The sequence below is a fragment of the Hypanus sabinus genome, chromosome 4, assembly GCF_030144855.1.
Source record: "Hypanus sabinus isolate sHypSab1 chromosome 4, sHypSab1.hap1, whole genome shotgun sequence".
Taxonomy (NCBI): Eukaryota; Metazoa; Chordata; class Chondrichthyes; order Myliobatiformes; family Dasyatidae; genus Hypanus; species Hypanus sabinus.
In genome coordinates this window covers 133,585,507-133,613,094 of record NC_082709.1, presented here as the reverse complement: position 1 = coordinate 133,613,094, position 27,588 = coordinate 133,585,507, and the positions used below count along the sequence as shown (strand labels likewise).

At 40.8% G+C, this 27,588-nt stretch overlaps 1 protein-coding gene across 2 annotated transcripts in view; it reads left to right on the top strand.

Annotated features, from left to right (window-relative positions):
- pola1 (polymerase (DNA directed), alpha 1) overlaps positions 1-27,588 on the top strand; it is a 291,471-nt gene that overhangs the window by 216,838 nt on the left and 47,045 nt on the right. For both annotated transcript variants that reach the window (XM_059966177.1, XM_059966176.1), the window contains exon 36: positions 19,628-19,724. In XM_059966177.1, coding sequence (XP_059822160.1) covers positions 19,628-19,724 — 97 coding nt within the window. The remainder of the gene's footprint in view (positions 1-19,627; positions 19,725-27,588) is intronic.

Here is a 27,588-nt window from a genome sequence, read left to right as displayed (position 1 = left end):
GCTTAACATGTTGAAAAGAGTATTTCATCTTTAACTTTATGACTTTTGGAGATCAGTTCATCTTCTACTCGATTAACTATTCAGAGTAACAGAAATTTTAACCAGGGTGCCCAAACTTTTGCATGCCACTGTATATCCTACTCCAGGTAGGAACTCCAAATCAGTAAACAATATTCCAGAAGGTAAGAAAAATAATCAGAACAAGTTGCTTCTACCCTTTTCAGATGGGTGTTTCATAATTGGCTTGGGCAAAATGGGTTGAGTGGGCTCCTGTGCTCTATGACAATTTCCCTTGAAGTAAAGCCCAATGTATCATTTGCTTCCCAGTTGCTTGCTAAACCTTTATTCGCTTTCAGGTTTTGTATATGAGGGCACTGGCATCTTTCCAGTCATTTTTAAAAAAAAATATTCAGCTTTTCCAATTTACCAAAGGTGGGTGTCCTTTCTTATTTCCCATATTATATTCTATCCTGCCATGAACTTACCTATTTGCTTATCTTATGTATGTTTTCCTTATAACCTAAACAGGATTATGTATTTAGCTTGGTATTATGAGGTAGCTTGATCATTTCGTGCCCTATCCCCTCATCCAATTTAGTGATATGTATCATGAATATCTGGGGCTTTAACATCAATCATTACCATTCAAGTCATAGCCTCCCAACTTGTAAATTATCTCATTTATTCCTACTGTATGTTTTCTGACCATTAATCATTCCTCAGTAAATACCAGTATACTACCCCTAATTTGCTCTAGTTCTGTTTAGTAAATTCTTCTGTGGAACGTGATAAAATATGTTGCAAAAATCCAAATACACCATATCATCTGCGTCACGCTTGTTTCTCATGCTGGGACCAATCTCAGAAATTCCCACAAAGTTGTCAAACATTATTTCTCTTTCATAAATTCAGGTTTATTCTACCCAATGTTCGTCTTGTTACTTTCCAAGTACCTTACAGCCATTTCCTTGTTCATAGATTACAGAATTTTCCATGATACTCATGTTAGGCTAACCATTTTTTGTTTTATCTGCAATTTATTTTTGTCCTGTAAACTGGGGTTAATTGTTTTACTTTTCGAGCTATGAAATCTTATAATTTGCGTTTCAAGGGGCAGAAGTGAATGTTTTTGCTATTACTTAGGTGAAAATGCTTGGTAAGTTGAAAGGTCTGAAGGTGTTTAAGTTGAATGGACCAGATGTACTACACCCCACAGTTCTGAAAGAAATAGCTGAAGGGATTATGGAATCATTAGCAATGAAATTTAAAGAATCATTAGATTCTGGCATGGTTCTGGAGGACTGGAAAATTGCAAATGTGACTACACTCTTCAAGAAGGGAGGGAAGCAAAACAAAGGAAATATTAAGGCAGTAAGCCTGACTTCAGTGACTGGGAAGATGTTGAAGTAGATTGTTGAAGAAGATGTAGTTTCAGGATACTTGAGGCCACATAACAAAACAGGCCTGCCAGACACATTTGTTGGAATTTGTTGAACAAGCAGGATAGACAAAGAAGAATTGGTGGATGTTGTGTACTTGGGTTTTCAGAAGGCCTTTGACAAAGCAAAATAAGAGCCCATGGAATGACGAGAGATTCTAGCATGGATAGAGCATTGGCTGATTGACAGGAGGCAAATGGTGGGAATAAAAGGATCCTTTTTGGGTTGGCTGCTGGTCACTAGTGGTGTTCCACGAGGGTCTATGTTTGGGATCACTTCTTTTTATGTTATATGTCAATGATTTGCATGACAGACTTGATGGCTATTTGGCCAGGTTTGCAGACAATACGAAGATAGGTGCAGAGGCAGATAGTGTTAAGGAAACAGAGGGGCTGTGAACGACTTAGACAGATTAAGAGAATGGGCAAAGAGGTGACAGATGGAATTTGGTGTTGGGAAGTGTATGGTCATGTGCTTTGGAAGAAGGAATAAAAGCATAGACTATATTCTAAATGGGGAGTAAATTCAAAAACCGGAAGTGCATAGTGATTGGGGGGTCCTCGTGCAGGATTCCCTAAAGCTTAGTTTGCAGGTTGAATCAGTGGTGAAGAAGGCGAATGCAACGTTGCAGTTCTTCTCTTTGAAAATTTAATCATGGAATATTTAATTCATAACCTCAGTCACTTTGCATCCACTTCTTTGTAACATCTTTTAGATTGCAGCCATTTAGTGTTAATGCACCTACCTTTTTACGAATACTATGTGTATTCTGATAATGAATCTTCAGTTTTTCCTTCATGCCATTTGTCCCTGCTTTCACTCTTGTCAAAGGTATACTCTTGTATTTGCATTCACTGTCTTTCCCTAACTTATCCTGTACAGGTATCATCACCCGTTTTCCTATCCTGCACTATTGCTATGTACTTTATCTTTTTACTTTCTAAAGCCATATTTTTCCCTCTTTCCCCAATTTAAGTTTAAATGACATGTTTCCACATGCTAATGTTGTTATGTGCGCTCACTGAATGGAGTGCAGTTGAGCAGGCAATCAATCCATCACTGAATTGTGTGTCCTGTATCTACTGCATGGCAAATGATATAAAGCACCCTAATATTGAAGGCCTCTATACAGTAGATGTGGAAAGGATATTTCTTACGTTGGGGAGCCTAAGACCAGAAGACACGGCCTCTGAATAGAAACATAGAAAGCATACAGCACCATACAGGCCCTATGGCCCGCAAAGCTGTGCCAAACATATCCCTTGCCTTTACGCATAGCCCTCTATTTTTCTAAGCTCCATGCAGCCATCCAGGGTCTCTTAAAAGACCCGATCGTTTCTGCCTCCACCACTGCCATCGGCAGCCCATTCCACATACTCATCACTCTCCGCATAAAAAAACTTACCCCTGACATTTCCTCTGTACCTACTTCCAAGCACCTTAAAACGATGCCCTCACATGCTAGCCAATTCAGCCCTGACTACCCACACGATCAATGCCTCTCAGCATCTTGTACACCTCTATCAAGTCACTTCTCATCTTCGTCGCTCCAAGGAGAAAAGGCCGAGTTCACTCAACCTATTCTCATTAGGCATGCTCCCCAATCCAAGCAACATCTTTGTCAATCTCCTCTGCACCCTTTCTATAGTTTCCACATCCTTCCTGTAGTGAGGCGACCAGAACTGAGCACACTACTCCAAGTGGGATCTGACCAGAGTCCTGTATAGCTGCAACATTACCTCTCGGCTCTTAAACTCAATCCCACGATTGATGAAAGCCAATGCACCGTATGCCTTCTTAACCACAGAGTCAACCTTTGAGTGTCCTATGGACTGGGACCCCAAGATCCCTCTGATCCTCCACACTGCCAAGAGTCTTACCATTAATGCTATATATTGCCATCATATTTAACCTACCAAAATGTCCCATTGTAACCTCTGACAGCCCTCCAAACTACCCACAACACACCCAACTTTTGTGTCTTTAGCAAATTTACTAACCCAATCCTCCACTTCCTCATCCAGGTCATTTATAAAAATCACAAAGAGTACGAGTCCTAGAAGATCCCTGAGGCACACCACTGGTCACCGGCCTCCATGCAGAATATGACCCGTTTACAACCACTGTTTGCCTTCTGTGGGCAAGCCTGTTCTGGATCCACAGAGTAAGGTCCCCTTGGATCCCATGCCTCCTTACTTTCTCAATAAGCCTTGCATGGGGTACCTTACCAAATGCCTTGCTGAAATCCATATACGCTACATATACTGCTCTTCCTTCATCAATGTGTTTTGTCACATCCTCAAAAAATTCAATCAGGCTTGTAAGGCACGACTTGCCTTTGACAAAGCCATGCTGACTTTTCCTAATCATATTATATCTCTCCAAATGTTCATAAATCCTGCCTCTCAGGATTTTCTCCATCAACTTACCAACCACTGAAGTAACACTCACTGGTCTATAATTTCATGGGATATCTGTACTCCCTTTCTTGAATAAAGGAACAACACCCACAACCCTCCAATCCTTTGGAACCTCGCCCATCCTCATTGATGATGCAAAGATCATTGCCAGAGGCTCAGCAATCTCCTCCCTTGCTTCCCACAGTGGCCTGGGATACATCCCGTCCAGTCCCAGTGACTTATCCAATTTGATGCTTTCCAAAAGCTCCAACGCATCCTCTTTCTTAATGTCTACATTCATGTGCTTTTCAGTCCACTGCAAGTCATCCCTACAATCACCAAGATCCTTTTCTATAGTGAATACTGAAACAAAGTACAGTTGGTCCTCCTTATTCGCGAATTCCGCATGCGCAAATTCAACCCACTGCAAATCGCGAAAACCTGGAGCTGCTCTTCCAGCACTTGTTGTTCAAGCATGTACAGACTTTTTTTCTTGTTATTATTCCCTAAACAATGCAGTATAACAACTATTTTACATAGCATTTACATTGTATTAGGTATTATAAGTAATCTAGAGATGATTTATAGTATATGGGAGGATGTGTGTGGGTTATCATGGATCAGGATCGAAAAAATCGTAAGTTCTCTTACTAAGTAAGTCGGAACAGGTACATCCGGTATTATTTAGCGTCAGTCAAACATTTGTCTTAGTATATAGTATATATTTTACCTTTCTATGCATATAAAACACTTAAGAACGTATGTTTCAGCGCCGGGCTCTGAAACAGAAGTACCCAAGTTCAAGAGACAGACCGCTCCTGACTTGCGCTCTCCCCATGCCGGGTTGTTGTGGAGGATCAAAAACCCAAAACCCCAAAACCCAAATAATTAAACCACTGCATTGCTTAGTAATAATTGTAGCTTTCATTGGGGCACTCTCTGTCACTTCAGTTCGGTTCCCACCCCAGGCAATTCTAATTTAAACTCTCCCCAGAAGCCTTAGCAAACCTTCCCGCCAGGATATTGGTCCCCTTCGGGTTCAAATGCAACCTGTCCTTTTTGTACAGGTCTCCCAGAAGTGGTCTCAATGATCCAGAAATCTGAATCCCTGCCCCCTGCTCCAATCCCTCAGCCGCGCATTTATCCTCCACCTCATTCTATTCCTATTCTCACTGTTGTGTGGCAGAGGCAGTAATCCCGAGATTACCACCTTTGAGGTCCTGCTTCTCAACTTCTTTCCTAACTCCCTGTCGTCTGTTTTCAGGACCTCCTCCCTTTTCCTACCTGTGTCGTTGGTACCAATATGTACCATGACCTCTGGCTGTTCTCCTTCCCTCTTCAAGATATTCTAGGCGTGATCAAAAACATCCCAGACCCTGGCACCTGGGAGGCAAACTACCATCCGTGTTTCTTTCCTGAGTCCACAGAATCATCTGTCTGATCCCCTAACTATAGAGTTCCCTATCATTGCTGCCATCCTCTTCTTTCTCTACCCATCTGAGCCACAGGGCCAGACTCTGTGCCAGAGGCACGACCACAGTTGCTTCCCCTAGGTAGGGCATCCCCCCCCCCCCACCAATTTAGGAAGGAAGTTGAGAAGCAGGACCACAAAGGTAGTAATCTCGGAGTTACTGCCTGTGCCACATGACAGAGTATAGGAATAGAATGAGGTGGAGGATAAATGTGTGGCTGATGCATTGGAGCAGGGGGCAGTGATTCAGATTTCTGGATCATTAGGACCTGTTTTGGGGCAGGTGTGAACTGTACAAAAAGGACGGGTTGCACTTGAATCCCAGGGGGATCAATACCCTGGTGGGGAGGTTTACTAAGGCTACTGGGGAGAGTTTAAACTAGAATTGTTGGGGGGTGGGAATCGAACTGAAGAGACTGGGTAAGAGGCGGTTGGCTCACAAGTAGAGAAAGCTTGGAGACGGTGTGAGAGGGAGGATAGACAGGTGATTGAGAAGGGACACGCTCAGACCGACAGTTTGAGATGTGTCTATTTTAACACAGTAGTGTTGTGAACAAAGTGGATCAGTACTTGGAGCTATGATGTGATGGCCATTACAGAGACTTGGATGGCTCAGGGCAGGAATGGTTACTTCAATGCCGGGTTTTAGATGTTTCAGAAAGGACAGGGATGGAGGCGAAAGAGGTGGGGGCGTGGCACTGTTGATCAGAGATAGTGTCACAGCTGCAGAAAAGGTGGACGTCATGGCGGAATTGTCTACAGAGTCTCTGTGGGTGGAGGTTAGGAACAGGAATGGGTCAATAATTTCACTGGGTGTTTTTTATAGGCCACCCAATAGTAACAGGGATATCGAGAAGCAGATAGGGAAACAGATCCTGGAAAGGTTTAATAATAAAAGAGTTCTTGTGATGGGAGATTTTAATTCCCCAAATATCGATTGGCATCTCCCTAGAGCAAGGCATTTAGATGGGATGAAGTTTGTTAGGTATGTTCTGGAAGGTTTCTTGACACAATATGTAGATAAGCCTGCAAGAGGAGAGACTGTACTTGATCTGGTAATGGGAAATGAACCTGGTCAGGTGTCAGATATCTCAGTGGGAGAGCATTTTGGAGATAGTGATCATAATTCTAGCTCCTTTACAATAGCATTGGAGAGAGGTAGGAACTGACAAGTTGGAAAAACATTTAATTGGAGTAAAGGGAATTATGAGATGATCAGGCAGGAACTTAGAAGCTTAAATTGGGAACAGATGTTCTCAGGGAAAAGTACGGAAGAAATTTGGGTAACGTTCAGAGGGTATTTGTGTAGAGTTCTGTATAGGTACGTTCCAATGAGACAGGGAAGTTATGGTAGGGTACAGGAACCATGGTGTACAAAGGCTGTAATAAATCTATTCATGAAGAAATCTTACAAAAAGTTCAGAGAGCTAGGTAATGTTAGAGATCTGGAAGATTATAAGGCTAACAGGAAGGAGCTTAAGAAGGAAATTAGGAGAGCCGGAAGGGGCCATGAGAAGGCCTTGGTGGACAGGATTAAGGAAAACCTCAAGGCATTCTACAAGTATGTGAAGAGCAAGAGGAGAAGATGTGAAAGAATAGGACCTATCAAGTGTGACAGTGGGAAAGTGTGTATGGAACCAGACGAAATAGCAGAGGTACTGTAGTGATGACTTGCAGCAGACTGAAAAGCTTGAGCATGTAGATATTAAGAAAGAGTGTGCAGGAGCTTTTGAAAAGCATCAAGTTGGATAAGTCGCCAGGACTGGATGAGATGTACCCCAGGCTACTGTGGGAGGCGAGAGAGGAGATTGCTGAGCCTCTGGCGATGATCTTTACATCATCAATGGGGACTGGAGAGGTTCTGGAGGATTGGAGGGTTGCGGATATTGTTCCTTTATTCAAGAAAGGGAGTAGAGATAGTCCAGGAACTTATAGACCAGTGAGTCTTACCTCAGTGGTTGGTAAGTTGACGAAGAAGATCCTGAGACGCAGGATTTTTGAACATTTGGAGAGGTATAATATGATTAGGAATAATCAGCATGGCTTTGTCAAGGGCAGGTCATACCTTACGAGCCTGATTGAATTTTTTGAGGATGTGACTAAACACATTGATGAAGGAAGAGCAGTATATGTAGAGTATATGGATTTCAGCAAGGCATTTGGTAAGGTACCCCATGCAAGGCTTATTGAGAAAGAAGGCATGGGATCCATGGGGGCCTTGCTTTATGGATCCAGAACTGGCTTGCCCATGGAAGGCAAAGAGTGGTTGTAGACCATTGGTCATATTCTACATGGAGGTCGGTGACCAATGGTGTGCCTCAGGGATCTGTTCTGGGACCCTTAGTCTTTGTGATTTTTATGAATGACCTGGATGAGGAAGTGGAGGGATGGGTTAGTATGTTTGCCGATGGCACAAAGGTTGGGGGTGTGTGGATAGTGTAGGGAGCTGTCAGAGGTTACAGCAGGACATGGATAGGATGCAAAACTGGGCTGAGAAGTGGCAGGTGGAGTTCAACCCAGGTAAGTGTGAGGTGATTTGGTTTGGTAGGTCAAATATGATGGCAGAATATAGTATTAATGGTAAGACTCTTGGCAGTGTGGAGGACCAGAGGGATCTTGGGATCTGAGTTCATAGGGTGCTTAAAGCAGCTGCACAGGTTGACTCTGTGGTTAAGACGGCATACGGTGTATTGGCCTTCATTAATCGTGGAATTGAATTTAGGAGCCGAGAGGTAATGTTGCAGCTATATAGGACTCTGGTCAGACTTCACTTGGAGTACTGTGCTCAGTTCTGGTCACCTTACTATAGGAAGTATGTGGAAACTATAGAAGGGGTGCAGAGGAGATTTACAAGGATGTTGCCTGTATTGGGGAGCAAGCCTTATGAAAACAGGTTGAGTGAACTCAGCCTTTTCTCCTTGGAGCAACGTAGGATGAGAGGTGACCTGATAGAGGTGTATAAGCTGATAAGTGGCACTGATCATGTGGACAGTTAGAGGCTTTTTTCCAGGACTGAAATGGTTGCCACAAGAGGACCCCCGCTTAAACTGCTAGGGAGTAGGTACAGAGGAGATGTCAGGGCTCAGTATTTTACTCAGACAGTGGTGAATGCGTGGAATGGGCTGCCAGCAACAGTGGTGGAGGCAGATACGATAGGGTCTTCTAAGAGACTTTTGGATAGGTACATGGAGCTTAGAAAAATAGAGGGCTATGGGTAAGCCTAGTAATTTCTAAGGTAAGGACATATTCTGCACAACTTTGTGGGCTGAAGGGCCTTTATTGTGCTGTAGGTGTTCTGTGTTTCTAGTACTCAAGCAGGAATACTTATTGTTAAGGGGGACATCCACTGGGAGTATCCTTTTAAAACAGAGATGAGGAGGAGATTCTTTAGCCAGAGAGTGATGAATCTGGAATTCATTGCCGCAAGCAGAGGAGGAGGCCAAGTCATTAGGTAAATGCGAGGTAGTGATTAGTCAGAGCATGAATGGATAATGGAAGAGGGCAGGAGATTGGGGCTGAGAGGGAATATGGATCAGCCATGATGAAATGGTGGAACAGACTTGATAGGCCGAATGGCCTAATTGTGCTCCTGGACCTTATGGTTTTATGGTGTAATGAACTGGGGTGCCCATAGGCTCCTTTGCTTCTGGGGATTACAGTGACTGTTAACTTCTGTGTTACAGCTGCAAGTTGTCGTATTAGCAACACTGATACATTGGTTTTTCACATTTTAATGCCTATTTTGGAAATCAAATTTGCTATTGTTTGGCCTTTTTGATCACTTAAAGGCTAAAATACATTATTTCAGTATCATCCTCCGAACATGAACTATGTTTATATTTAATATTTAAGTTGCTTTGGCAAAAGTTTAAGAAGTGCCCAAGGAAACACATAGGGTGTTATTATTTCACTATAATATAGTGGATTCCAGTTAATTGGGACACATTAGGACCAGTACATTTTTGCTGCATTAAGCAGCTGCCCCAGTTAGCTGGTTTCATGGAAATAGTTAAAAAGATATAATAAAGACAAGCTGCTGTTTAACTAAGTAACAAATTACGTATTTAAATGAAATGCAGAACAAATTAGAACATTACCAATAACACTCAGTACTATAAAACTGAATTAGTTCCTAATAGATACCAATGGCAAAATTCATCCAGTGCAAGTTGCAGTGTTCTTTTGATTGACTGTAAATGAACAAAATCTGCGTAGACACCCAGTGCACATAATGCTCTACTTTCATACAATGCTTTCAACAATTGCATCCTTCAAATCTTCATTTTCATTATAACATTCAAGATGATTGTCGATACCTTCAAATTCATCTTTGTTCCTAATTTGAAGTTGTGAAATATTTACACTTCCACTCCTGGCCGTTTTTTGTATCTCCAAGCCTGAATGCTCACAACCACTGTGAGCTCTCAATTGTCGTAGTACTTAGTTCTTGCCAACTATCAGTGACAAAAATCAATACTTTTTGAACACAAACACAAGCAGCTGACGCTATTTAAAAACTGTTCACCCTAAGCACGGTGTAGTGTCTAACAGCCACAAGTGCATGTGACTGATGGTAGTTAGAATGTTCAGCAGTGGTTTCCTGTCCCATTCAAGTGGAGTAGTGTCCCAAATAAATGAAGGAAATCCCGGCTATTTTCTCAATTAGTTTTTTGTTCTTTAAACGTTGTCCTAAAGCAGCTACCTTGGTTAACTAATGACGCAATTAATTGAAACCACTGTATTCTGTTAACCAAAATTTCTGATCTTCCAGTTTTAATAGGACTATAAGATATAGGAGCAGAATTAGGCTATCTGGCCCATCGAGTCTGTTCTGCCATTTCATCATGGCTGATCCATTTCCTTCTCGGCCCCAATCTCCTGTCTTCTCCTCATAACCTTTTATGCCCTGACGAATCAAGAAACTATCAACCATAAATATACCTAATAACTTGGCCTCCAAAGCTGGCTGTGGTAACAAATTCCACAGATTCACCGCTCTGTGGCTAATGAAATTCCTCCTCAACTCCATTCTAAATTGATGTCCCTCTATTCTGAGGCTGTGCCCTCTGGTCACAGACTTCCACTCCACATCCATTCTATCTAGGCCTTTTTAACATTCAATAAGTTTCAGTGAGATCCCTTCTCATTCTTCTGAATTCCAGTGAGTAGAGGGCCAGAGTCATATGATAAGCCATTCAATCCCGGAATCATTTTCTTTAAGATCTACAGAGTTCTCTCCCTTTATCAAGTTCCTTGGGTATTTTGCACCATTTCTTTGAATCAGGGTCATCTCTTGTCATTGTATCCTGCTTCACTGCTCTGAAGAAACAGATGTAATTGTTAGGGTGATGTGGATCTCTTTCTCCATATTAGATGTATTTTTGTGCTACCACATCCAACCTCCATTCCTTACACAGAAAAGGAATTTCTATTTATAGGTGCCCTTAATATTCTTGGGACATCCTCATACGTCAGAGTTATATAGCACAGAAGCAGACCTTTGAGTGAACTAGTCCGTGCTGACTATGACTACCATCCAAACAAGAGGAAATCTGCAGATGCTGGAAATCAAAAAGATACACACAAAATTTTGCAGGAACTCCACAGGACAGGCAGCATCCATGGAAAAGAGTAAATAGTTGACGCTTGGGCCGAGACTTCATCAAGAGTGGGGAGAAAAGAGATGAGAAGTCAGAGTGGTCCCAATTACCCACATTTAATCCATAACTTTCTCAGGAAGCTCATTCTAAATACTTAGTACCCTCAAAAGTTATGCCTCAAGTTTCCCTTCTCACTTTAAACCTGTGCCTTCTGATGCTTCAGATAAATTTACCTTGTAAGTGTTGTTTTTTAGAATCAGCATCAAGTTTATAATCATTAACATATGCCATGAAATCTGTTGTTCTGTGGCAGCAGAACAGTGTAATGTGTAAAAATTATGTTAAGTTACAGTAAGAAATATTTTTAAAATGTGCAAAAAGAGAGCAAAGTAAAGAAGTAGTGTTTGTAGATGGCAGAAGAAAAGTAGCACCTAAAACATTGTGTGTGTGCCTTTAGGCTTCTGTACCCCCTCCCTAATGGCAGTATTGAGAAGAGGGGATGCTCTGGATGGTGAGGGACCTTAATGATGGATGCCACCTTCTTTTGAAGATGTACAATGGTGGAGAGGCTAATATCCACGATGGAGCTGTCTGCATCTACAACCTTCTGCTGGAGTAACTCAGCAAGTCAGACAGCATCTATGGAGGGGAATAAACAGATGATGTTTTGGGCTGAGATCCTTCATCAGGACTGGAAAGGAATGGGGCAGAAACTGGGAGAGTGGGGTTGATGCTTGGTGCCCAAACACTGACAGGAGTGGTGGTTAAGGCAAATACGATAGAGGCTTTTATGAAGCTCTGGAAGGATTTTTTTTAAGTGTAGGAAGAATGGATTAATATAGTTAGGCATTTAGTTACCAGTTTAACTAATTTGACATAACATAAATCAGAATCAGGTTCAATATCACTGGCATATGTAATAAAATTTGTTTTTTGTTGCAGCAGTACATTGCCATACATAATATAAAAACTTTAAATTAGAGTTTATATATATGTAAAAATGTGAAATGCAAAAAGAGAAAGAAAGAATGATGTAATGGCCATGGGTTCATTATCCATTCAGAAATCTGATGGAGGAGGGGAAGAAGCTGTTCCTAAAATGTTGAAGGTCTTTAACAATGTATGCTGCCTTTCTCAGACATCACCTTTTGAAAGTGACCTCAATGCTAGAGGATAGTGCCCCTGATGAAGCTGGCTGAATTTGCAACTTTCTGCAGCTTTTTCTGATCCTGTGCAGTGGCCCCTCCATACCAGACAGTGATGCAACCAGTTATGATGCTCTCTGCAGTATATCTTTAGAAATTTGCTATAGTCTTTGATGGCATATACTTTCTTCTCAAACTCCTAATGAAGTATAGCTGCTGTTGTGCCTGCTTTGTAATTTTATCAATATATTGGGCCTGATAGATCTTCAGAGATGTTGACACCCAGGAACTTGAAACTGCTCACTACTAATCCCTCAATGAGGACTAGTGTGTGTTCCCTGGACTTACACTTCCAAAGTCCACAATCAATTCCTTGGTCTTACAGAGGTTGAGTGCAAGGTTGTTGTTGTAACAGCACTCAGCCAGTTGACCTGTCTCACTCCTGTACACCGCCTCATTGTCATCTGAAATTCTGCCAACAATACGTGCGTCATCAGCAGATTTACAGATGGCATTTGATCTGTGCCTTGCCCCACGGTCACAGGTGTAGAGTAGTGGGCCAAGCATATATCCTTAAAATGCACCAGTGTTGATTGTCACTGAGAAGGAGGTGTTATTTCTGATCCACATCAACTGTGGTATACCAATTTAGAAGTCAGGGATCCAGTTGCAAAGGGAAATACTGAGGCCCAGGTTTCGGAGCTGTTCTGTGTTTTAGATCATCTGTTTGGTATCATCTGCAGATGCATGGGGAAGTGGCACAAAAATGTGGGTGGTTGGTGGGAGTAGTGAGTGGCCCAGGGAGCCATGAAGGTAGTAGTCCCTGTAAAATGCTGAAGGGGAGGAGAGTATAAGTTATATTTGTTTGTGAAATACTTTTGAGGATGGTGGGAGTGATGGAGAATGGCATGTTGAAAGTGGAAGGTGGTGGGGTAGAAGGTGAAGACTACGAGAGCTCTGTCCTTGTTTAATCCCCTGAGGAAATGGGATAGACTTGAGAGATGGATGAGATGCAATAAGAGCTTTCTTGTCAGTGGTAGGAAGGTATCCGTGGTTCAGGAAGAAGACATTTCAGAGGAAGTCTCATTATCAAAGCAAATACAGTGGAGACAGGGAGACTGGGAGAATAGAATCAAGTCCTTACAGGAGGCAAGGTGAGACAAAGAGTAGTCGAGATAGCTCTGGGGATCGGTAAACTTGTAAAAGATGTTGTTAGCCAATTTATCTCCTGAAATGGAGGCTGAGAGATCCAGAAAAGGAAAGGAAGTGTCAGCAGTTGGCTATGTGAAGTTAAAGCATGGCAGCACCAAGGCAGTCATCGATGTTCTGAAGAAGTAGGACTGAAACAAAAGACAGCCCCGTATCACACAAACGGTAGGCATAGCTAATGCCTATTACTACACCTGTGATCTGGAGGAAGTAAGTAGAATTGGAGAAATTGTTCAATGCAAGTACATTTTCAGCCAAGCAAGTAAGTGTTGGTGCAGGGAAAGGAAAGGGGTTAAGCCTCTGTAGGAAGAAGATGCAGGATGGAGGTTCAAAGGGATTGCACATTCATGGTAAAAATTGTATTCATGGGTCCAATATTTCTGTGACCTTCGGTGAAGAAATACAGTGGTTTACTATCAATGAGTGTTATATTGATTTATACCTGCCCCTGTACAATATATTTCTGTGTAGCTTGCTTTGTGTCCAAGATGGAAGAGGGTGAAAATTGTCCTTTACAGCAGGTCTTTAGGTTGAGTGTTCCCACTGAGCCGCTAATTAAAATGGCTACCCCTTTATACACAAAATGTTTGTTGAAACATTTATCACTTCTAATGTTTGCTGGTTTCATAAAGAGTCTCCTTGCATATTGACAGCACATAGATCCCATCCCTTCCCAATTCCTGTTGCCTGAATCCCAGGGCCTTCCCACCCCTTAAGGTTTTCAGTTTGATCCCATTGGTCTGCTTCTTGCCTTGATGTCTTTTGCATCATATACGCTTTTATCATCTGCCCAATCTTTTGCCCTCATAGAAAGAACCTTCAGAACATTTCTTCTAAAGTTCTTCATATTTCATGCCTTGATTGGCTTCTTTTCTAAAGGAAGTTAGCATTTTGAAATTCATTTCTAGACAAGTGAAGTTAAATCTGTGTGGAAACTTGCTCGCTACATATTTTGAGCATTGTAAGAGACTTCTGGTCTCTGTTACTAAAGAGGTGCAAAGGTATTGGAGAAGCTGCAAAAACAGTTTGCTTTCATATCAGAATTAAGAGATTAAATTTGAAAAAGCATTGAACAGTTGAGAATATTTTCTTAAAGGTCTGACTATCTCCACAAGTTGGGGGTTGCATTCTGATGTTTCTCTCAATCGCGCAGGTTGATGCAAAAGATGAAACCCACGAGTGCATGATTGTCACCCCAGTACAGCATAACTCTCAAAGTGTTGCCTATGGCTCCCTTTCCCTCTGTGAAATGTTGCACTGAACATATTGAGCAAAACTGTCTGATAACCAATCTTGGTGCTTTTTGTTTTTATCAAGCCTTGTTGCTCGTATTCTTACTTTATTGCTTGGACATTCAAAAAAGCATCCAACTAAATAAAATTCAGAGGAAATAAACTCCACTCATTATTGAGGTTGATTGCATCAAAGGGGCACTAAGCAGGAAGACCATAGAGCACGCAGTTTTTTGGTATTTTGGTGGTCTCTGCTTTCCCCATTTTAAAAGACATAATACCAAATACTGATACTCCTATTCCTTCTCTGGACCACCTGCAAATGGTTCCAAAAGCTGTGGAACTGCACAGTGTATTTTAAGCTCTTAGTACACTGAAGCTATCATACTTCTATCATTTCTCATTTGACTGCTAAGAAAGATATGCATTCTAGCAGAGCTGGATTAATCACTTTAGTACCACTCCCACAATTGATATGCTGGCATGACATAAGGATAGTCTGTGGAATGTAGAGAACATTATGAACGGCATTTCTTACATAATTTTCTTTTTTGTGGTATGTTGCCACATTCTGTCTTGCCACCAATATAACTTCTGTTATATTTGTTCAGTTAAATTGGATTTGCTGTGTCAAATTGGAACTGCAATATGTGGTTTTCCCTTGGGTTGTGTTTATATATCTAGGTTCTTATTGTCCCAGTAAGTTTACCTTTTATTCAGAGGCATAAAAGATGAGCAAGTATGTACGGCAAATGATGTTATGTCATTCTGTGTGACTCTCTTGTCCCCTCTTTTCTCCTTTATTGAACCCTCTTGCCCTACATTATAACTTGTGCCCTCTCTCTCCCACTTACACCCTGTACCCCATTCCCTCCTCTTCACCTCATCAACCTGAGGAGACTGAGGTCCTTTAACATCTGCCAGATGATGCTGAGGATGTTCTACGAGTCTGTGGTGGCCAGTTCTATCATGTTTGCTGTTGTGTGCAGGGGCAGCAGGCTGAGGGTAGCAGACACCAACAGAATCAACAAACTCATTCATAAGGCCAGTGATGTTGTGGGGGTGGAACTGGACTCTCTGACAGTGGTGTCTGAAAAGAGGATGCTGTCCAAGTTGCATGCCATCTTGGACAATGTCTCCCATCCACTCCATAATGTACTGGTTAGGCACAGGAGTACGTTCAGCCAGAGACTCATTCCACCGAGATGCAACACTGAGCGTCATAAGAAGTCATTCCTGCCAGTGGCCATCAAACTTTGCAACTCCTCCCTCGGAGTGTCAGACACCCTGAGCCAATAGGCTGGTCTTGGACTTATTTCCACTTGACATAATTTACTTATTATTTAATTATTTATGGTTTTATATTGCTATGTTTCTACACTATTCTTGGTTGGTGCGACTCTAACGAAACCCAATTTCCCTCAGGATCAGTAAAGTATGTCTGTCTGTCTGTCTCCTCTTCACTCCTTCACCTTCCCCTCCCACCACTCCCCTAACCTCCCTCCTCTCCACACCTTCACTCTCCCCCTCCACTTTCACCTTCTCCCGCCCCTTCTCCTCCTTCCCTCTCCTCTCCTCCTTCCCTCCCCTCTCCCCTTGCTCCCTTCCCTCCTCTCTTCCTCTCCCCTTCCCTACTCTCTCCCCTCTCCTTTCTCCCCCTACCTCTTTCCCTCTCCCATCCCTATCCCCTCCTGTCCCATCTCCCTCCCTTCAGAACTGCCGCTAACATCTCCCTCCTGATTTCTCCCACCAACCGACACCCATCCTGTGACTGAAAACTCCTCCTGACAACCACCTCACTTCTCTCGGACCATTCCTACCCTATCTTCCTCCCATCTCTTCTCCACATTCCCCTTCCCTTCTTCTCCCCTCTCTCTCTCCCCCCCATTACACCTCTCTCACTTCCCATCCCCATTCGTAAAACCCTTTGTCCAAGGTATGTGTGCCATTTGAGTATCCTTATTGCCTTTCCATAGGGCTGAGGAAGGTGAAGATATTTACAGGTTTATCATTTGCCCCTTTTACTTCATCTGCTAAAGGAAAGTGCCACCACTTGGGGTACTTCCAATTATTAGTAGTGGTTAATGTGTTTCACTGAAGTGGCATCTTAAACTACACGCTGAATAAAACATTAACTTCCTCACCCAGTCCCTTGTCCTGACTCAAATCGAGATGAACAGCTTTATTGATGAAAAATTGTTACCGACCCACTTTTATCATGAGGCAAAAGATTGACTATTATTGTGTCCAGATTAAATGAGAGAGTAATGTTACCCCTGCTTGATTGTGTTGTAATTGGTCAGAGTTATGTACAGGTGCATTTCGTAATATTTTCAGTAAATTAATTTTTTTTCTCTTTGCCTTTTATTGACGTACGTTTAAAGGCCCATTAGGGCTTCCTTTTTTTCCTATGGAAATTGCAGCATGTTAATTTTCACACAAATTACAGCAATAGCAGGTATCTCTATTTGATATATTGTAACAGGAGCAATCAAAGATAATTGAGTGCCTTTCAGATGGAAACTGGTGCATTCACTTCAATTCAAAGCGAGTCCATTTATCGCCTAATCGGTCTTTAAACAGTAAATTTCTGGAACAAAAATTCTTGTCATAATTTTGCTTAAGTGTATTTGGAAATCACAGTCCTTTGAGCAAGGATAATTGAAATCAAATCCCTTTCAATGGAGATGACATTTCTACATTTTCCCAGTTGAAATTAATTTCAAAAATTGAGCATGAATATCGTCAAATGGCAGGCAATTATAGCTTTCAATGGGAAGAAATTATGCGCACAAAAAAGTGGAGACATCAAATACTGCATCAGCTAAATGTCTTTGTTTCCAACTGTGTTTGCCTTGTAAAGATTTACATATTTTCTGCAGATATTGACTCATCATGCAACCCTGAGATGCAGATAGCCTCCCTTCTTTATTTAAGCCCATTAACAGTAACTAAAATAAGAACATTTTTAGCTTCAGGAGGACTGATTGGATTTTTTTAACTGCAGCTGCAGAAAGTGTAGGCTTTATTCAAGCTATTCACTCAAAATGGGATTTGAGGGCATGCTGAAAATGACTATCTATTGTAAATACACAGGTCTTGAAAGTAATTTTGATGTAATCATACTGCCTTTTAGAACTAGATCATCAATTGTTTCAATAACCAAAAAAAATGGTGTTACTGAAACATATTTCATATGTGCAATTGACTGGCCAGGGGAGGGCAACAGGTCATTTCCTTTATTAAGGTCTGCGCAAATGTTATGAAGAGGAGAGTCTCTTAAGAAACAATTTCACAGCTGGTTTGCTCCTTACTCACTCAAGCCTAAAAATGTGCTGAATTCCTGGTGAAAAGAGAAATAGATGTCACTTCCAAACAAAGACAGGTGCTAAACTGCAGGAGATGGAGAGAGGTAAAAATGGTATCCAGCTTTAATAGCAAAAGCAAATGTTAGCTAATGGCCCGTTCTCAGGAACTCGTTAAGTCATCTCTAAGCAACCAAAAGATAATTGACACCATTTATTTCTGCTGGTATGTTTTCCTCAAAGTGGCTTGCTTTATTTGATTGAATTTAGTTCCTCTTCAGGGTGAAAAATCAGCCCTCCAATTTTTCTGTGTTTCAAAGAATAATCCAGATTAAATGGACAAAGTATGTCAAAGAATTCTATTTGTCCCTGTTTGAACTGATAGAATGATATGCTATGTAGAGTTGGATTAATTATTTGACCCAGGAATATATAAGCAGAACTGTTTATTGGTGAAGAACTTCTGGCATTGAGGGTGAAAAATGTGAATTGTTTATGCTGTTGAGTTAATGTTTTCTAATTGACCTGGCCTGTTTCTTTAATTGCTTTGCTAACACTTGGGATAGTTACACAGAGATAGCTGTTTACATCATTAAGTCTGCAAGTTATTTGCTGCGGGGTTTTAAGATGGAAATGCTTTATGGAAATTAAAGATCACAAAGGTAAACAAAATCTATCATACTGTATCTGGTTACAGTGATCAAACCTGCAGATTTCCTTTTCAACTATGACCAAAGACTTCAGCAGTGGAAAATATGGCACAGGCCGGGTGTAAAAAAAAGGCAAGGCCACATGCATTAATTGAAAATGACCGTTTTGACAGGAAAGTGCATATGTTGAGTTTTAATGTGCCTTGCATACCATGCATATAAAACACATTTAAAAGGATTTATAAAAAAATGCTTCATAACTGAGGCATTATTTTACAATATAAGAGATTGGATAGGCATTGGCTAATTTTTTTCTTATTAGGGGCACTGCAAGTAGCTGCCATTTCTGGCATCACTGTCAATATAGATTGTCAATGGCTGCTACAGCTGGCTGGCAAGAGCAGTTGTATATCCATTACCAGCCACAAAGCACTTTGCATTTCTGAATTGACAAGCAGTTATATTGACCTAGCGCTTATTATGGGTCAACAGCTGCGTTAACCAACGGAAGGACTGAGGGGCAATTAAAATGAATTGGCAAAAATATATCTTCCTAATTTACTCAAATTTGTTATTTATGCTAACATTGTATGGCTTCTATGGTGACACTAAACAGAATGGACCCAATAATGGCAATTAACATAAAAATATAATGGCTAATCAAATTGACAGCAACTGTTTCTCATCATCTCGACACACAATGCATTATCAAAACAAACTATTATGAAGGAGGCAATTTCACTGTTCTATTCAACCAGCTGCATGTGTGCAGTCAGGGAGATGTGTACCGTCAATTACTGCTGAATCTGAAACTAAACAAATAACTGAATCACTATCCTTGGGTTTTTAGATGAATAAGTAATCACATTTTTGACAAATAGTACAGATTATCATATTTGTCAGATGATGTGAAAAGAGCAGTTTGCTGAGAACACATTCCTTTTAGTCGCAGAACCCAATCTAAACCTAGTTGTGTGGTTAAATATTAGTTAAAAAGTATGATGGCTGGGCTAATGGAAGCATAGGAAAGTAAATTGGAACTGGAAATTTTCACACCATTTAGTTATAAGTAATGTTCTAGTATTGTAAACAAGGGTTTTATAAAGTGATCTTGGAATTTGAAATTGCAGTAGTCATATTAATCCATCATTTTCTCTCTCCACCCTTCCCCCTCCAGTATCCTGATAAGGCCCTGTACACCCAGCTGTGCTATTATCGCTACATATTTGACTGGGATTATGCACTGGAAAAGGTTGTCTCTGAGCAGGATAAAGGTAAGGGGAACATGAAAATAAAACTGTGTCCTTCATTTAATGGGGTTAGTATAGATAGAATGAGAAAACACATATGTTACACTTGGCATTGATCTTTATTCATCAAAGGTGGTGTGATCTGATGGATTCGCAATCATTTTGGACTGATGCACAAAATTTGCCACATGTAACTTTTACTTTCCCCCTGATGTTTTCTTTCATTGACTTATTAAAACTGTATGTGTGTGAAAGCAATACTGGGAGATGCCTATTACCTATTAATCGGAAGTAGTGACAGGAAATGCTGATGTATATAACAAGCTAGTAAGCATTTGGATAGGAATAACAAATTGAGATTTATTCCAGTTGATTTTGACTCAGCATTGTTTTCCCTAAAATATTTCATGCGACTTAATCTAAGCACTATTTAACATACGTATAATTAAGGGGATTAACCGTCAAAGTTGCCCTTGTCAGCTACATGAACAACACAAGGACACCTGATCAATCTGTTGCACAAGAGTTCATTAGATGACATTCATTGACTGTGTTATGCAGTGGATAGTGCTGATTCTCTATACATTATTAGATTACCTTTATTCTGTATGTTTGGTATGTTTATTGACCAGAATCTTTAGCTGAGATGGGTCTGACGCTGTTTTGGTAGAGGAAGAGTCTTCCTCCCGAGAGTGGTAAAAGTTCTCCCTAATTTCAGTCCTAAATGTACTCGTAATTTTAAGATAATTCTGGTTTTGGATTCCCCATCCCTGTAAAAGGGAAATCAATATGGTCTTCAATTAAGTAACTAATAAATCCTTTAAACATAATTTGTATAATTTATACTAATAGTTATCTTCAGAAATTAACCCTTTAAGGCCTACATTAAGATACAAATTTAGCTGATGCATAAAACTCTTCAACAAATGATTTTTGAGAAGTAGTGTATTTAAATTGCAAGAAGCATTTAGTGTGCCGTGAAAGTCTCTCAGTTGTGTCCATCTTGGTTGCGAACATCTATGTTTCTTCCTACTGTCTTGTGCCTCTTCAGATTATAGTTTTTATTTTAGTCACTCATTTTCACTTCAGAAAATGTATCAAAGAAGGTTCACACCAAATAGAGTTTGAGATTTAGATTTTTATTCAGGCATTTTGCTCATCTTGGTGATACCTGAAAAGCATCAGGTCAGTAAGTGGCCACTAATATGGCTGGTCTAGATACAGTCCTAGCTTGTGGTATGCAGAAGTGGAGCTTCAGCAATGGTAATGCTGAGTGGCAAAGATGAGTGGTTGCACTCTTGATGGAGGTGCAGTAGGAGTAGCACATTCAACATAAAAGTCTAAATGCTTTTGCTTGCCATTGTGGGCAGGTACTGAGGAGCAGCGAAGAGAACCTTACCCAGTTGTCTTCAGCTATAGTCACTTGTATTTATCTTGTTTCTGGTTATGTTTATGCATCAGCTGAATTCACATGAGGAGAGTTCCCCCCATTGGCATCTATTTTCCTAGGAACTCAATGTCATGCTTGATGAAATATTGCCTTTATATCAAAGGGACCCATACCAACTAACCTCCGGATTTTTCTTCTTATCCATTTTGAATTATGGTTGTAATGAAATCTCAAGGAAAAGATCCCAGCTTAACCAAAACTAAGCACATTGCAGGTTATTGCTTAGTGAGGGTTGCTTTTAATGTCACCTTTCATCACTTTAGTGATGATTGTGCAGAAGTTAAGATTGGCAGGACTGGATAGATCTTGTTCTTTGTTAGTCGACAAAAGTCAGCCCTTGCCACTTTTATGGATAGTTGACAGTATTGTTACAGCAAAATGCAGCTAAGACTTGGCCCGTTCTGGATTGCAGCTGATATGTCTGGTTTCTTCTGCATTCAATTACAGGGCTCAGCCATCACTGAGAATTGGGATGTTCAAATAGATTTCAGTCTGGTATTTTTCTCTTTATGTCTTCCCACTTTGTATGTAGAATGTTGGAATTTCCAGAATTGGACATTCGAATGTCACTTTGTTTTCAGCAATTTTCTGTGTTGTAAGTCTTACTTGTTTATTGTGCTCACATTCATACATGTGCAGAAAATGGTCCTATACCAAACTGGCCCAGTGATTAGAAAAACAAGATTTGATTCAATTAAGTAATATTTGCATCTTTCATGTTATTTACAAGTTACTTGGAATTTATGAGCACATTATTAGACATAACCAAAGAATTGAAAAAAGAAAACAAAGTTCAAGGTAAATTTATTATCAAGATACTTTGTTGTCACCAGATACAACTGTGAGATTAATTTTCTTGCGGGCAGTCAAAGTAAATACATAGAAACATAATAGAACCAATGAAAAATGCACACAGGATGAACAACTAATATACAAAAGACAAATACAAAAAAGAGAAGAGGGACCAAAAATAATGAATGAATGAATGAATAAATAAATACCAGTAAGTATTGAGAACATGATTTAAAGTGCATCCATAGGTATAGGAATAGTTTTGTGATAGGGTGTGTGAAGTTGAGTGAAGTTTGCCCCCTGTTCAAGAGCCTGATAGTTGAAGGGTAAGAACTGTTCTTGAATCTGGTGGTGTGTGTCCTGAGGCAGCTATGCCTCCCTCCAGATGGCAGCAGTTTATAAGAGAGCGTGGCATGGATGGTGGAGGGTTCTTGATGCTGCTTTACTGAGACATCGCACCTTGTAGTTGTGCTCAGTGGTGGAGAGGGCTTTATGCATGATGGACTGGGCCATACCCACTACTTTTTATTGGCTTTTCTGTTCCAGGGCACTGGTGTTTCCATACCAGGCCATGATGCAGCAAGTCAGTGTACTTTGATTCAGCCAATGACAGTGGTGTCGTCAACATTCTTAAATATGGTTTTGGAGCTGTGCTCAGCCACACAGTCATTAGTATAAAACGAGTAGGGCAGGGGACTAAGCACACAGGCTTGTAGTGCACCTGTGCTGATGGCAATTGATGTTGCTGCCAATCCAAACTGACTGGGGTCTGCAAGTGAGGAAAACAATCAAGGATCCAATTGCACAAAAGAGGTATTGAGGCCTAGGTCTTGGAGCTCATTGATTAATTTTGAGGGGATGATAGTGCTGAATGCCAAGCTGTAGTCAATGATGAGCATCCTGATCTATGCTTCTTGACTGTCCAGATGTTCCAGAGATTAGAGATTGAGTGAAGAGGCAAGGAAATGGCATCTCCTGTTAGTCTGTTGTGGCGGTAGGCAAATTGGAGAGATCCAAACATTGCAGAGATGAGCCTTTTTTTTTGAATTGGTGGTGAAATCCTCCTTACAGTCTAGCAGCAAGAGGCCAGTGTCCAAGAGTAAATCCCTTGGGCTAAGCATAGTGCTGTGGCATACAGGCGTTGTACTGCCCAATGGTACAGTCCTCATAGTTTCCAGATGTGTATGGATGTGGGGAATATCCTTTCATATAGCTGCAAAAGGTGGATCAAACACATTCTCAGGGAAAGATGGTAACTGAAAGAACTCAATCATCGTATATCAATCTTGAAATGATTTGGGAGAACTTGTTTCTTGTTGAATGACTTGTGATTTACTGCACAGATGATGTATGTTCCACAAGACAACACACCAATTACATGTTAGAGCAAATAAGTTTTGAAAATTTGTGTGGGTGATTAGTTCATTTTCACCAATCCAGTTTGTGGTTTTGTCTCAGCAGCTTGTGCTGACCATGAGTGTCCTGCACAGTCCCTAATGCCATTCGCCATATGCAGAAAACAAATGACTGAGAAAATGTCGGAGCTGCACTAGGTCATGGTGTTTCTCAAATCTGTTACACCCATCAGTTAGATCATCTCTTGGTAACCCTAACACGTGTTTATTTAGCAAACCTGGAATCCATGCTTTAAGAGTTGTTTAGCCAAGAGTTTATTTTGTATACCCTTACAGGCAAAGAAATCCAGTCAATCACGATAAATAGTACAATCTGACCTGAAAATATATTCCTATTCCTTCGTCGTCATTAGATCCCTGAACTCCCTTCCTAATAGCACTGAAAAATGTATTGACAAGAATAATTACTTCAAAACCTGGCTGACTATTACCACAACAATTTTCTACTGAGGGAAGAAATCTGCTTTCTACAAATTAAAATTTAAAGTTGCAACTTATTTATGTATAAACTGTTCATGGGAAATCCATGATCAGTTAATTAGCTCAGTCAGAAGAAATCAGTCTTCGAGTTTGGAATAGTATAACAATGTTGTATGCATGAGTGTTTTTTTTTCTCTCCTTGTTCCCAGTACATGCAAGTTCTGATGCAGCATTCGTCTTTTTTTTTAATTTTCGGAACATTGTCACTACTTTACTGCTCCTTATTTTTAGAAAAAAGAATCATTTTCAAGCATTCAAACATAGGAATTAAGAGGAGGAGGAGGAGGAGGCACTAGCCCCTGAAACTCGTTTCACTATGCACTAAGATTTTGGCTAATTTGATTAAAGCTAACTTTAGCTCTATGCTCTGGATTACTCAGAGGAACTTTTCACTCCACTTTCTTATGAAGAGTCTACCCTTCCACTTCCACTGCCCTTTGAGGAAGACTTTCATAGACTTGTGATCCTCTGAGAGAAAAAATATTGTTACATCTCTGCCTTAAATGGGTGAAACTCATTTTTTGAACGGTGATCACTAGTTTCGAATTCTCCCAAAAAAACTGAGCATTCTTTCTACATTCAATTTGTCAAAATCACTCAGGATCTATTTTGGTTTAGTCAAGTTGCATCTCACTTCCAAAACTCCGGTGGATAAAAGCCTAGATTCTCCAACCTTCTCTCATAAGCAACCAGCTCATTCCAGTTATTAGTAGAATTGACCTTTTCTGAGCTGTTTTTAATACTTCTCTATCGTTTCTTAAATAATAAGAGTAGAACTCTACAGAATGTTACTCTACAGAAGACAGTACTGTTGTGGTCTGGATCAAAGATCGTGATGAATCAGCATATAGGAAGAAAACTGAAAATCTGGCTGAGTGGTACCATAACAAAAACCTATTACTCAATATCAGCAGTACCAAGGAGCTGATTATTGACGACTTCAAGAGAAGGAAATCATAGGTCCATGAGGCAGTCCTCATCAGAGATGGAGAGGGTCAGCAACTTTAAACTCGGTGTTATTATTTTGGAGGGCCTGTCCTAGGTCCAACACACAAGTGCAATTACAAAGAAAGCATGGCAGCGCCTCTACTTCCTGAGGGGTTTGTGAAGATTTGGCATGACATCTAAAACTTTGACAAACTATCAATGTGTAGTGGAGAGTATGTTAACTGGCTTCCTCATAACTTGCTATGGAAACACCAATGTCCTTAAATGGAAAATCCTACTAAAAGTAGTGGATGTGGCCCAGTCCATCATGGGTAAAGCCCTCCCCACCATTGATCACGTCTGCATAAAATATTGCTGCAGGAAAGCAGCACTATCTTCAGGGACCCCCACCACCCAGAATATGCTCTCCTTCTGCTGCTGCCATCAAGAAGAAGATACAGGAGCCTCAGGACCATCACCACCAGGTTCAGGAACAGTTATTACCCTTCAGCCATTAGGCTCTTGAAACTTAAAATGTTTCCACAGCCTTAGGACTCACTTTCAAGGACTGTTCATCTCCTGTTCTCAATACTTATTTCCTTCCTTCCTTCCCTCCCACATTTTTTTGTCTTTTGCACACTTGTTGAACACCCACATTGGTGAGGTTTTTCATTGATCTATTATGGATTTATTGAGTTTGCCCGCAAGAAAATGCATCTCCATGTTGTATATAGTGATATATATGTACTTCAATAATAATTTTACTTTGTGTTCAATTGTTTTTTGTACTTACATACTCACCTTTTGTGAATCATATACTAGGACATCCTGATCTCTCAGCATTTGGAAAATATTTGTTTACTACTTCCTGCTAAAATGGTCAATTTGTCCAGTCACACTTTATAGTCTTTTACCAGATCTTTCCTCAATTGTTTATCCTATCTCAGGGGTCACCAACCTTTTTTGCACCGCGGACTGGTTTGATATTGACAATATTCTTGCAGACCGGCCGACTGGGGGGTGGGGGGTGGGTGTTAATCACGACCGGAATATAGGTGATAAGTCAACTATGTCACTTATCAATGGCTAATACACTCAATTTTGTTTCTAAAAGGGTTAATCTAACAAAGTTAATATTAAACACATAGCGCATATTTTCCTCGCATGAACATAGTGATAAGTCAATTATAATTCACTTATATGTCAATAGCATCATAACATTTTAAGTAACGTTTGGATATTAAACACACAGTGCATATTTTCCTTGTATGAACATATAAAATCATTGCAACACACCACTGAGAGGGCAAGGTAAGGGCCGGAGGTCCTCGTATCGAGGCCGCGGTGGTCGCAGTCCGGAGGGAGCGACGGACTGAGCAAGGAGTGCTACAGGGCGCGTGCCCACCTCCCTTGTAGGTAGGTAGGATCTATTGGCCGACAAAAGTTTGGCTGGAGGGATGACTTTCAATAAATCGCAGTGAGGTAGCTGCTCTGCTACTTATGAAACCCTGAGCCCGAATTAGGTTGTCTGCGAATATTTTAGCACCGGGTTCCACACGAACAGTCGGTGTGCTAAACAGGTTTAGAGGTGGCGCCCATCTGTCCGCGCTCCAGGCCAGTAGCAACGACACTTCTCATCGGCTGGGTAAGGCGGCCAGTTACCCAAGGCCAACCGGTGATCCCTGGTGTGTTTAGGTGACTGTGTTTAGGTGACTGATGACCTCACATGGGTAATGACTTCGCGTGCATAATGACCTCATGTGCGTTCAATTTCAACAGTGGGCGTGACAGGGAATAAGGAAAGGTGCAGCTGACTCATATCGTTTCATATCGCCAAATCATATCGTTTTCTCGCAGCCCGGTAGCACATGCTTTGTGGCCCAGTGGTTGGGGACCATTGTCCTGTCTACATTCTTGTATAATTTCCTTATGTCCCCTTCTCAATTCAGTTTTTCAAGCTGTCTTTGTATCACCAGGAAATTTAGCAACCATATGTTCAGTGCCATCATCAAAGTGAAGTACAGGTATGTAGATTGTTCAAAGTTGAGGTCTAAATTGGTTTTGTACTTCTGTGATTTTAACCTTCTGTGTAGCTTTCTACTCTTTCCACATCCGCACCAAATGAAAATCACTCACATTCCTCTCTTGCTAGTATATGCAAGCATCGCGATATTTAAAGGCTGGTTTTCAAATTATCACTTTCTTTTCTTACAATGTCAACAAGATGAAGGCAAGTGATGAACAGAAATTTTCCATCATCATCAGAATATTTAAGTTACGCTATACTAAAAATATGTCAGGATTGCTGAAATTGATGTATTCACATAATAACTTGAGTAAAATTTGCTGCTTGCTAGTTTACTGCACTATTTCAAATCCTCATCTGCCAGTTAAGATAAGTAAGAACATATCTTTCAATTCTTAAAGATATTGATGCTGGCAGTGAGGAGAGAGGTTTTCTTAGCCATCTCCATCCCTTGCTCATGACCTTTATTTGAAAATGTGTCTCTTTGAATTGTCCATCTGTCCTACATGTGCATTAGCAAGTTCTGAACTTTATTTTATGTATTTCTGTATTAAAGCTCTGTAGGCTTTTAGAAAGGATGTGTGATGGAGCTTCCATTTATGCCTTGCGTCTGTGAGTTGTTAGTTTTTGGAACTCCTGTTTAATGTACGAGGGGTGATTGATATGTTTGTGGCCTAAGGTAGAAGGAGTCAATTTTTGGAAACCTAGCACATTTATTTTTCAACATAGTCCCCTCCTACATTTACACACTTAGTCCAGTGGTCATGGCGCATACGGATCTTGGACCTCTGGAAAGTG